The 12,527-nt window shown below is 46.8% G+C and overlaps 1 protein-coding gene across 3 annotated transcripts in view; it reads left to right on the top strand.

Annotated features, from left to right (window-relative positions):
- Positions 1-2,542: 2,542 nt before the first annotated feature.
- The window catches only part of ITGA6 (integrin subunit alpha 6), a 77,937-nt gene continuing 67,952 nt past the window's right edge, over positions 2,543-12,527 (top strand). Inside the window, exon 1 of one of the 3 annotated variants that reach the window (XM_059167031.1) lies at positions 2,543-2,641. Coding sequence is in view for 2 of the 3 variants with exons in the window: in XM_059167030.1 (XP_059023013.1) it covers positions 3,076-3,257 (182 nt within the window). In the remaining variant the exon portion in view is untranslated. Of the gene's footprint in view, positions 2,642-2,833; positions 3,258-12,527 lie in introns of those variants that run through there. The other 2 variants (XM_059167030.1, XM_059167029.1) reach the window with 2 other exon arrangements.

The following is a 12,527-nucleotide window of genomic DNA, read 5'->3' as shown; positions in this document are numbered from 1 at the left end:
CCGTCTTCAAAGAGATTATTGTCAAGAGTCTGAGTTTGATTCAATTTCAAGTATGTCTGGCATCCTAGGCAGGAGGTAGGTGAAAGGCAGGAGTGTGGCTGAAAGTTTTCCATCGGCAATGGGCACTCGGGACACTCCAGAACACATCTCTCATCCCTGTTTTTCTTCATCCCTTCCTTTTCCCAAACAAGTGTCGTTCAGTTTAGTAGCACTCTATTGTTAGTTGCTCTTTTAAATTTCACATTATTTAAAATGTCAATTTGAGCACAATCAATATTTGGGATCAAGTAGGGAACTGGCTATTCAAATGTCCTCTACTAACCGTATCTTGGGAAGGAAGCGGAGAATGGTGCACAGAAGCAAGGCATCATATTCAGGATCATTAACAGCTGCTATGACACGGACATACCCGACCTTGCAGCACAAAGGCTTATGGGTTTAAAACTTTAGTTGCTGTATTGTGGGGAGGCTGGTGAGTCCTAGGAAAGTGGCCAGGGTGGGGGCAGTTGAAACTAGAGAGCTCAGGGCACAGCTTTTATCAACCAGTTCAGAAATATTTCAGCAACTGTTACAGGCATGTCAGTGGCTTGCACTGGGTACCAGGCTGCAGTGAAGCTTACTGTACTCTACCTGTAATAGTCTGGACCTGTTTCTCTGGAATAGTATGTGTTCCACATGAAGAAAAAAGGCTATCTTGTGTGAAAAGAAAATCATAATACAGATGTTTCTTAACTTACTCAGTTGCCAACAGTCTCATAATCTTAGCAAGGTTATTACACATTTGTGAAAACAGTCTGATTTCCTGCATTGCCTGCTGAATTTGAACTCACTGCACCCACTTTTGTCTGTACTTGACTGGAGCTGTTGATTGGCAGACAAGTGGGACCTGCCCCTCCTAAGCTGAGGGACTTGTTTCAGAAGCTATTATCACCCAACAACCCTTGATGACGTTCAGGCAGCCTTTTTGTGCGGTGTGGGCTGTTCCCTTGGTACAAATACTCCTTTAGGTGAAGGGCACCCCCATTCCTATCTCCACTTGCACACACAGAACTTTAGGTCTTCCCCAGGACTGTACTCTGCTTCTGTTTCTAATGCAGGGATATCAGATTCCAAGGCAGTTTCCCCAAGGCATTCCAGAAGTCTTCAGGCTAGCATTTCTTAAACTTTTTTAGGGGCATGGGACCTCATTTTGTCAGGCTGCCCCAAACCATGAATCCCTTTTCAGAACAAGGTTTTTAAAAGCATAAAATACACGGGATTGCAAATGAAACCAATTATTTTGAAATACAGTTAACAAAATGTTAAAAAGTTGTTGTATAAATATATATACTTAAAAAAATTTTTATGCTTTTTTAAAAGGAACTTTTTTCTTTTTTTTTTTTTTTAAGATTTATTTATTTTTCAGAGAGAGAGAGAGAGAGAGAGAGAGCAAGCAAAGCAGGGGGAGAAGCAGGCAGAGGGAAAAGCAGGCTTCCCCCAGAGTAGGGAGCCAGATGTGGGACCCCAGCCCAAGGCAGACACTTAACCAACTGAGCCACCCAGGTGTCCCAATATATATACTTTTTAATTGGCCTATTGCATAACAAGATCTAGTGGCGGGTCTATTTAATAACTACTGTAATTAATGATATTGTAACAACTATGCTGTGATGTAAAAAACAAAAACAAAAACAAAAAAACCCCAGCGAAAAACAAAACCTGTGGGTTCTACTGGAGACTAAGTCCTAGATACATATCCTACTGCCACTGTGGTGTTTCCCTTCCATTTATAAAGGAAGGAAATGCTAAATGTCAGAGGAGAGTGAAAATAAAAAAGTAAAATTTTTTTGTCACCCCAGTACCACAGTAACCCTGTCTGTCTCTGTGGCTGAAGAACCCCGCCAATAAAGTTGCCCCAGAGGTCAACACCGTGCTGAGGCCCCACCCCAAGCTCTAGAGGCAGGAGACTTCAGGCCACCCACACAGAGCTCAGAGCTGCCTCTTGGCAAGAATCTAGTCCTGGGAATTTGGGGAGGAAATAAGAGCTCCTGAGCTCGTAGGTACCACCTTACACACCCATCCTTTCCTGTTGAGAAGCTGCTTCTCTGCTTTAGAGCACCTAGAAAATGAAATTGCTTACACCAGGGTGACTTGTCCCCAAAGCTCTCCTTTTCACGGGGCATATCCCTGGGTGCTCAGGGTTAAGGCTGAGCTTCAGTTTTCTAATCTGCGAATTGTTATGCAGATTGTTATGAGGGCTAAATGGGCTATAAAATGAGCTATATAAATTGTATAGCACTATCCAAGTTTGCGCTATCATTTTGGACGGTTAGTTCTTTGAGGGCCGAAAACAATCCACGCAGCTCCCTTCCCCAAGGATCTGGCGAGCGTTAAGCGGTCCAGAAGCACTCGTGGACTGAATGAATGAAGCGAGCATTTGCACGTGGGCTCGGGTCGGCGAGAATCCGCTGCTTAAGGCGGTCGGGGCCGGTGCTTCATAGCACTTCTTGCGTAACAGGTAGTAAACGCCTTTCTGGCTCCGCACGGAACGGCAACCACAATTCCAGGGCTTCTTTCCCGGAGGACCCTGGGGATGGAGCTGCGGGGCCGGGAGCTCGTCTCCCCCCAGCACCCAGGTGTCCCACGCCGGCTTCCGGGCCAGGTAGGCGGCGGCGGGAGAGGCGTGGGGTGGCGCGGGAGGGGCAGCACCGCGACCCCGCGCAGCCAGGCCGGCGGGGAAGGTGCAGGCAACCCAGCCCCGCGCCGGGCGCGCGAGGAGGGGCCAGAGGGGTGGGGAGGGGCGGGGCCGGCGTCCTCGTCACTTGATAAAACGCCTGCGAGTCTCCAGAGAACAACGGGCTCATTCAGCGGTCAGGAGCTGCCCGCGAGGGGGAGCGGCCGGGCGGCTAGCGCGACTCGTCCGGGGGGTGGGGCCGGCGCGGTGGCCAGAGGAGACGAAGGTGGCTGCGGCGGCGGCGGCGGCGGCAGCGGCAGCAGCAGCAGCAGCAGCAGCCCCGCAGCCCGGCAGCCTCGAACCCGGCCCGGAGCGCAGGGCTGCAGCCTCGGCTCCCGCTCCACCTCCCGGTGCGCCCGTCCATGGCGGCCACGGGGCAGCTCTGGCTGCTCTACCTGTCGGCGGGGCTCCTGTCCCGGCTCGGCGCCGCCTTCAACTTGGACACCCGCGAGGACAATGTGATCCGGAAAACGGGGGACCCTGGGAGCCTCTTCGGCTTCTCGCTGGCCATGCACCGGCAGCTGGAGCCGGAGGACAGGCGGCTGTAAGTTCCCGACTTCCCAGTCCCGCGGCGGCGCCGGCCAGCGCGCGAGGAGGGGCGAGGGCGAGCCGCGTTCCCGCCCGCGGGCCCTGCCGGTGCGGCTGCCCCGCCCGGGACTCCGCGGGCCCCCGGGGGAGCGCGGCCAGCCGCAGAGCCGGTCGCGGCGCCTCCCCCATTCAGCCCTAGAAACCCGAGGACCCCGGGGCCGAGCCCCGCGGACTGCGGCCCCGGTGCCAGGCCAGGCTGTTCTTGGCCCCGGGAGAGTTTACTATTTTTTTTTTTTTTCTCTCTCTCTCTTTCTTTTTAAACAAAGTGTTTTCCGGCGGTCCTTCCCTTCGGGCATGTTTGCTGGGAACCCGGCAGGTGGCACGCTTTGCTGAGCTTCACGTGTGTTTTTGGAGCGGAGGTGGTGGTGGTGGTGGTGGTGGTGGGGGGGTGACCCAGGGTGTAGGGTCGCCGTGTCGCCGCTGTGCGCTTGCTGGGAGCGTTGTTCCGGAAGATCCAGGCCTTTCCCAACTTCACGCAACACCCGGCTTCCCCGCAGACTAGGGAGCCCCGCAGAAGTTGGAAAGCCACTTTTCATCCTGCCCTGGCGTGGCTTTCCCCGCACGGCGGGCGCTCCTGTGGGAGCTACTCTAACATACCCCCTCCCCTCCTTTTGAAAGATGGAATTGACCAAGCACCTGTTCGCATGACTAGATCAGCTGAGAAAAACAAGATCGTATGAGTGGTGTGCCCCGTCCCCCGCCCAGGCCCCGAAGCGTCTGGCGGTACCCAAAGACCCTTTAGGCCCCTGCATTGCGCAGGCCCAAGCCGAAGGGTTAAAGCAAAATATCAGATCTGGGCTGGGGCTTTGCAAACACAGTTTAGAAGATCACTACCTCCCCCCCGCCCCCGGCCCGCCCATAGTATAGCGGTGTTCCTCCCGCGAGAAAGTGGAGACTGGCACTGCTCAGCTTCTCTTTTTTTTTCTTAGACAGTGTTTGGTTCCCACATGATCTAACTCTTGAGGCTGGAGAGGGTTTGGGAGTCTTCATCTAGATCTGTACTACTGAGAAATAAACTCACCGAGGTCCCCTCCTCCCCTAACGCTTTTAGTTGAACCAAGGTCCTTCCAAGACCAACAGACCGGAGAAAGCAAAGTGCAGCCACAGCAAGAGAGGACTTTGTGTTTATGAGGGCGGAATGGGACGTTAGAGCTGGAGGAAACCTCTTGATTTCTGCGACTAACAACTTCGGAGCTGGTGAATCTTCACGTCAGATTTTTCTGCTAACACCTGGTGGTGAAGCAAAGATATTTGTTGGGGGTGGGGAGGCTGAGGGCTGGTGGTCTGCAGGGCTGGCCGGTTGCTTGTACTCGGCCTTCTCTCAGAAATAATTGCTAAGCTGTAAATCTGAAATGAGAGGTGGTTTCTGTGACCCCAGTTAATGGATGACGTTTGGTGTCTCTGAATCCTTAGGGTGTGTAAATGTGCATCCGCCCACATGGTGCATTTGAACTGCTTAGTGCAGCCGTGGTTGTGGACTGGCAGAGGGGACACCTTCAGCCTGATATTCTTGTGCACCTGACGCCTACTGACGGTCATGGCTTCCTTGAAATACTTGTTCAAGCCAGCGTTGTGAAGGGGGTGTATTGGGCCAAGAAAATATCTTTGGGATGGAGACTTAGAAAATGTGAGGCTAGCGAGGAATCTGTCGCTGAGCAGCATGCTTGCTGAAACTTGTTATTGCTGTTGCTGCTGCAAGTGCTCCTGTGGGTAGGAATAAGCCTGCCATTGGCGTCTGTGCCTTCTAGAAAGGCTCTGCTTGGAGGGAGTGGCTGATTAGACCCTGGAGTGTATCTTTCCCTTGAGCTTGGAGTGTGGCAGTAACCACACTGCTGGGGGGTGTGGTTTATATTAAATCCTGTCCCCTCCTTCCCTTCTTTTGGTAAAGTGTTCCAGCTTCAGCAGCAGCTTTGGGCCTCCCAGGAGAACCAGCACACACAGGCCATCATCACATCAGTTGTCACCTTTGTCTGTAACTGATGTGGGTGCAAATAACAGCCAGTGAGGTTGAGACCCCACAACTTCTGGTCCAGCCTCCTAAACTCTTGCATTCTGAGGAAAAGTTCAGTGGGGAACTGATGAGAGGGAGGTGGGGAGAGAGAAAGAGAGACATGACTTGAGCTCAAATTCCTTCTGGGCTGTGGAGCAGCTGTTAATTTTAAGCCTTAGTTTCTTTATCTGTAAAATGGAGGTATTTAATAAGGTTGTTGTGAGGAGTAAGAGACCGCACGTACAATGCTTAACTCCTGCCTGATGTGGAGACTTGCTGACTAAGCACTGGGGGTTAGTGATGATGCATTGAGAAGCACTAATTGAATTCCTACTGTGTGCCAGCTACTGGACAGGTGCTAACCATTCACATTCTGACTGCCAAAGAGCAAAGCCAAAGTTTATTGTAGGTGGGGTAACCGATAATTTAAACTCTTAGTCATATTTATGAAACTCATATTCAAAGCAGTCTGACTTTAACTGGACTTAATTAGACTTGATAAAGTAAATTTGCTGAACAAGAGACTTTATTGAAGCAGGAGAAGTGAAGATGTGGAAATAGCAAATGAATGCCTATTATAGAAAGTGCTGTAAATTTTTGGTGGGTTAAATTTTCTACAACTTTTAAATTTTCAGAAGTTGTGGGGTCTCAACCTCACTTCTTTTTTTTTTTCTACAGTGCTATTTAAATATTTAATACCACCTTGAACTCCAGTTAAGATTTTATAACAGAATAATGTATCTGAGAGCCTCAGAACATGTTGGGTGTTTGTAAAACTTTGGGACTATAAAACTTCACTCAGGGTTTTAGGCTGTGCCTTAAGGGAGTTTGAGACTCCAAATGATGGTGAGGTAGTTGTCTGAATTACTGAGGTCAGGGTGTGTACTCTTGGGGATCTTTTCATTTCCCTTAGGTAGTTAAGCTTAAGTTACCCCTTCCAAGAAGACTGTGTGGGACGACATCTATGGGTATGTCCCTTCTGTGACTCTTAACTGTTCTGGGAAGAGATGGATCTATGTTTGACTATAAGGCAGAACCTAGAAGAAAGAAATCTGTAGATATTCTTATAGAGCAATTCTGGGTTTTCCCTAGTCCATTATCTTCTGAAACTTTCAGATCATCATCTTCCAGAGGCTGTCCAGGCCACTGTCCCTTCTTTTTCTGCTTCTGCTTCTGCTTCTTCTTCTTCTTCTTCTTCTTTTTTTTTTTTTTTTAAGATTTTATGTATTTATTCAAGAGAGAGCATGTGCACACTTAGGGGGAGGGAGAGGAACAAGCAGAGTCCATACTGAGCACAGAGCCTGACATGGGGGCTGGATCCATGACCCTGAGATCATGGCCTGAGTGGAAATCAAGTCGGACACTCAACCGACTGAGCCACCCAGGTAACCTACCCCCTCAACCATTGTCCCTTCTATTCTGACTCTGATGTTTGCTTTCAATTTTTCTCAGACTTGTGATACTTCTGCCTTTAAAATCATTAATTAGTCATCTAGTCATAAAAGTCATCTAGTCCTACTGGCTCTCTTTATAGATGAAGAAACTAAAGTTGAAACTTAGGAAATGTCTGAAGTCTCACAAGTGCTTCAGCAGAATCTTAATAGAATCTGGATTTGAATTGGTATTTCTGGTATTGTAATAATTGTATAATTGGTATTGTGCTCATGCCATCTCTTGAAGGAAATGTCAGAAATGTCTTTCAGACCTGGAGAAATTGGCCAGTATCTGAATTTTTGGAAATGTACTATGTTATGTTGATTTATTAAACTACTTCCCGTATGAATCAGGGCTACCTATTTAAATATCTATGCCTGGATTCTTCTAGTTGACCCTTATTCCAGCTGGCTTTGGATCAGATTTGGGTCCTTCTTTGTCTCCTACTCCCTTCCCTTCTGAAAAAGCCCAGTGAGGGGTGAGTGGAGCTAGCCAGGGATGAGAGCTGTGTCCAAAATGTGGACCTAAGCACTGGCTCCCTTACATTCATTCACAGTGAGGCCCAGGGCCAGTGTCCAGGGACTGTGCTCAGTCACCTTGAGTCCTGAGAGTGGAGAAAGTGCCAAAATGGACAGGGAAACTTAGAGAAGGTCATAGGACTCTGCAAGAAAGGGAAATAGAAAAGATTAATTTTAACACAGGCTGGTATGAGACGATCCAAGTAATGCCTTAGGGTTTGAAAGAATGGATCAGGATACTCGTATGAATAATTTGTCAGGAAAGTCAGGTTAAATGCTCACGTAAGAGTCTCTGTGATTGTAAAGAAGCAGTTAGCATGTTGTTCTTAGTTGTATAGTCCTCTATTTTAGCATAACAATAACATCAAGATTTAGCTTAAGCTTTGGCAACCATGTAGAACTTGAACTATGGTGCCTGGTTACCCTGCGACCTTGGCGCAACATAGTACCGTGGACAGAGTTGGTCAGTGAATTAGTTGGCACTTTCAAGAGGGAGAGTGGAGACATAATAGAAAATACCACTGTATGCTTAGATGACCAGGTCAGTTTTGTGTGGAACACTCATTGGTTCTCAGTCCACCCATCTTAAGAAAGAATGTGATCAATACCTCAAGAGCCAGTTTAAATTTCTCCATGAAAGTCTTTTGAGCCCACCCTACACTATAGCATTTATTTTTCCTTTGAATGTCTGTAGCACTTAGTATCCGACGTCTGTCAGTTCTGATGGCTTCGTGTTTAACTGTTATCTATGATTTTCAGAGGATGAACCAATCTTTCCCAACTGGGTTATAGGTAAGTTGAGGGCAGCGGTTTTAGATTCATTTCTTTGCTTGATGGCACCTAATATATGCCTTGCAGATACGGTGGAATCCTATCATCATACACTCAATTTAACTTGTGAAATCAGCTCTTTTAGCTCAGGGTAGAGAGAGCAAGAAATCCCTTGATTTAACCCTTTGCCATTCACTGCTCAAAGGAGCTCTTGGACTCTGCTGCCCCCAGGGAAAGGGAAGCTATTGGCATAATGCAAATAGACACCCAAGGTGATAATTCTTGGTTTTTGAGTTGTCGAGAGGACACCTGTCCCAACTCAGGGATTTTCCTGAGTGATTTTAAATTATATTTGATTTTTGCCTTAAAGGCTGACTTGAGAAATACACGTTGACCTGCCCTGCAGTGGGTGCTCAGCATTTGTTGGTTGTTAAAATGAGATGAAATGGAGAGGCTGGCTGTAGGGCAAGATGCTAAAAGCCCTGGACCAGGGCATGTGGAGATCACATGAGAGTAAGCACGTGGGGGTACTTGGGAATTGATGGCTAAAGCTTTACTTATTCAAGGCTTGCAAGGGACTCTTGAATGTGTGTATCTCTCAGGGGAGCGGTGGGGAAGCTGTTGAGCTCCTCCATTGAGAGCTGTGGAGTGGTGATCTGGTTGGACCTTGTCAGAACCAGAGTTCTGCCGGCTTCTTGGGAGGGTGGCCAAGACTCAGCCCTACAGTGATGGTCACCAGGGCCAGCCCCAACCATTTCTTACCCTTTGTGTTTGTTAGATAAATGTTCAAACCTGGGCTGTAAGCAGTGAAGTGGCCATGGCACGTCATTGGGCAAGCTGGTTCTTGGTCTACATCTTCCATGCTTCTGGGACTGTGCAGCATGTGGTTTCTCTCATTGGGTTTGATTATGATCATGGTTACGTGTATATCCTTCTTTCCATTCTACAGTGACCCTGTTTGGAAAGTACATCTCCAAGGAACTATGCCTTATAGCCCTTTGGTAGCTGCCAAGCAGTGGGTAAATAACAGTCGGGGTTCAGTATGTAGATATCAGTGGGCAGACAGATAATCGGTATGGTGAGGGGCTGGGTGGGCAGCGACTTTGTGCACGGGTACCCATGGAGGGTGGACTGTGAAGTAATGGGGCAGAGTTAATGAGGAATACAAACTTCCTGGCTTCCAGATCTTCTCAGAGCTCTATGACTTTGGAAGTATCCCCGTACCTTATCCTTGGGGGGCTGGGTAATTTGCACTCTACCCAGGGCAGGATTGATGATGATTTATTTTCCTGGTCCTTTGCTTGGCATTAATGTACAATAGGAAGGCTGGGTCTGTTTGTGCAGAGCTGGGTCTGATTGTTCCCAGTGAAGCTGCCTGAGGTTGAAGACGTATGGACGAAGTGTGGAAGTAGTGTGTTCTAGCAGGTTTTTGTTTGTTAAACTGGCACTTGGAATTGGAAACCGTGATTCCTTGGAAATAAATCAAGAGCCTAATTGTTAATTAAGCCCCGAACTGGAACAGGTAGATTGGCTCTTCACCAGTGTGGGTCCCTGTAAGCCTAATAACAGGATGGAATGATCACCATCTCCTCTGTTGCTGTCTGGCTTTTCTGTTTAGGTAAACAAGGCAAGACGGTTCCAAATCCATTTATTCCAGAATTGTTGTGCTTGTAGAATGACTTCTCTCACCAGCCACAGTGTCGCCTCAGATTCTCCCCACATCTCCCTCCGTCCCTCTGTCCCTCCACCCCTACATATACGTGCTGGATTCCAGCACTGGATTCTGCTGTCACTTCACCTAATCCCAAATTGGCAGAAAGACTTGGAAAACTTTGAAGACTCTAAAACCAATGAAGTGGCCAAGAGGGCCATTCTGAATTAGGGGGAAGTGTCACTAAAGCAAGTGCAGAAGGCAAAAGCAAGTGACATGGAGCCACGGACATCCGCTCGCAAGTTTATTTGCTAAGCGGCTACATCTATTTTGCATGTCACACAATCCGAAGATTCCTTTTTTTGAAGAGCCACTTCAGATACAGTAAAAGAAAACCTTTTAACGAAATTTGCTTTCTAAGCCTGAAAGTATAGAAATAAAAATAAACTTTGGAATGGTATGAAAGGGGCACATTGGTTAGCGATATGAAGAATAAACAGAGCAGAGTAATGCCTGTTTCCCCAGGGCTGTGTTTGCTTTATTTGGTGATATCAATGTCACTATAGTTTCTTCATTTTATAAAGGATATTGATTTGTACTAAGGTTAAGTGTGGGTGTTAGGGGAAGTGTACAGATGATAAACATTTTATTTTATTTTATTTTATTTTTTATTTATTTTTTTTTAAATTTTTTTAATTTTTTTTTTTTAAATTTATTTGTCAGAGAGAGAGCGAGCGAGAGTGAGCACAGGCAGATAGAGTGGAAGGCAGAGTCAGAGGGAGAAGCAGGTTCCCCGCGGAGCAAGGAGCCCGATGCGGGACTCGATCCCAGGACGCTGGGATCATGACCTGAGTCGAAGGCAGCTGCTTAACCAACTGAGCCACCCAGGCGTCCCGATGATAAACATTTTAGAGCCATAAGGGTAGGAGGTCACTGAACTGTAGGTCTCCTGAGCAAAAAACCCTTTTGTCCTGACAGAATTAGAGCCCTCCTCTTTAGGATATATTGCTGTCGGTCAGGTGGTCACAGTCTTCTGTGGTCCTGATAAAGCCACGTAATCTGAAGTTAGCAAGAAGATCCTCAGCAAGGATGGGGTGTGGGAGGGTTGTTCCTGGTGCGAACAGACCACTTGGCAGCAGGAGGAATTTGAAGTCCTGTTTCTGTTTCAGCCCTTCCTGGGTCCTCTTTCTAAGGACTCATCTGTCAGATCATGGCCCGACACCCCTCCAACTGGCAGCATAGGACTGTCTCTTGAGAACAAGGATATTTTGAAGTGAAATGGAAATTAGAATCCTGCAAGGCTTTGGTGAGATTGGAGATGAAAAGTGTTGAAAAACCAGTGGGTTAGGACTTAAGGAATCCCGCTTTGCTGTGACACAAAGAAACCTAAGAGTTTTCAAACAAGGGAAAGCTTAAAGAGGCTCGGACATGATCAGGTGGCTATGTGGAGACATCTTATTCTAGGAAAATGGCTATTGCATCTGAGGCCTCCTGGCTGCTCGTGAGACCTGGCCCAGGTGCCAACTTAGGATACTCAGCAAAAGTTGAGAGCTGGCTTTAAGATCTGGGTGATGAAGAGGCTTCACATGAACCCACAAGTGCAAGAAAAGTTGGTTTTGGACACTGTTGGGCCTTCTAGACGCCCAAGAATAGAGAACCTGGAGAAGATGTGTATGAAGCTCAAGGGAGGGTTTCAGGGGCCAGCTGGAAATGTGCTTTAATGTTCAGGGCGTGATAAAGTCATATCAGATGCTGTATCCCAGATGCCAGTTTCGAAAGAAAAAGTATTTTCCATATCTTCTATTTAGAAAGAGTTTGGAGCTGCTACAGAGATGAACTGAGGTCATGGGCATGTGGAGAAGCATACTGGGGCTCCTGCTCAGGATGATCCCAGAGGTGGGGGCTGCAAAGTGAGGATCCCCCAAGTTCAGCAGCACCACCAGCCATGGCCATCTGAGAAGCTTTTTCACTGTCCTAGAGTAAGAGATGGATCTTTGGTAAGCTCATTTGTTTCTGTGTGCATATTTATGTATAATTATATATATATATATATATATATATAATATATTTATATTTATATATATTATATATATAAATTATATATAATCTTATATATATAAGATATATATAGATAATATATATATAATCTATATATAAGATAATATATAATTTATATATATATATAAGATTATATATAATTTATATATAATTTTATATTTCAACATAAAAGAAAGTAGGGGTTTTTATCCTTACTTGAACATGAGGAACAAGTAAAAATTGAGAGGGAAATGTGTTCTGGAATTCCAGAGAAACCATAATCAACATTTTTTTTTAATAGAAGTTGTAAGTTCAACAGATATTCACTGAGCATTTACTATGTACTAGGTACTCTTCTGGTGCTAGAGATATGGAAGCAAACTAAAGTCACTGTTTACTTCTGTTGGGGGAGACACAAAATAAATAGGGGTATTATGTTAGGAGGTAGTGAGTGACATAGAGGAAAAGAAGGTGGAGACAGGTACTGCGGAGTGGTCAGCAGTGGGTCAGCCAGGGAAGACTTCACTGAAAAGGCAAAGCTGTAAGCCATGTTAGTACCGGGGGGAAGAGTGTTTTTGGCAGCAGGACCACCCAGTGCAAAGGCCCTGGGGCAGAAGCATGCCTAGCAAATTTAGAACACCAAGGAAGCTTATGGTCTCCTTGGAGGCAAATTGCGTGGAGCCTTATCGGCCACTGAAAGACTTTGGGTTTTACTCCTGACTTCAATAGGAATCCTTGCAGGGTTCTGAGAAGAGTATGACCTGAGCTGACTTTGATTATCAATGGTTTTCTCTAGCTGCTAGATTGAACATAGACAAGCATGAG

The sequence above is a fragment of the Mustela lutreola genome, chromosome 3 (assembly GCF_030435805.1).
Source record: "Mustela lutreola isolate mMusLut2 chromosome 3, mMusLut2.pri, whole genome shotgun sequence".
NCBI lineage: Eukaryota > Metazoa > Chordata > Mammalia > Carnivora > Mustelidae > Mustela > Mustela lutreola.
The sequence above is the reverse complement of the archived record's forward strand: the minus strand, read 5'-3'. Positions and strand labels throughout refer to the sequence as shown.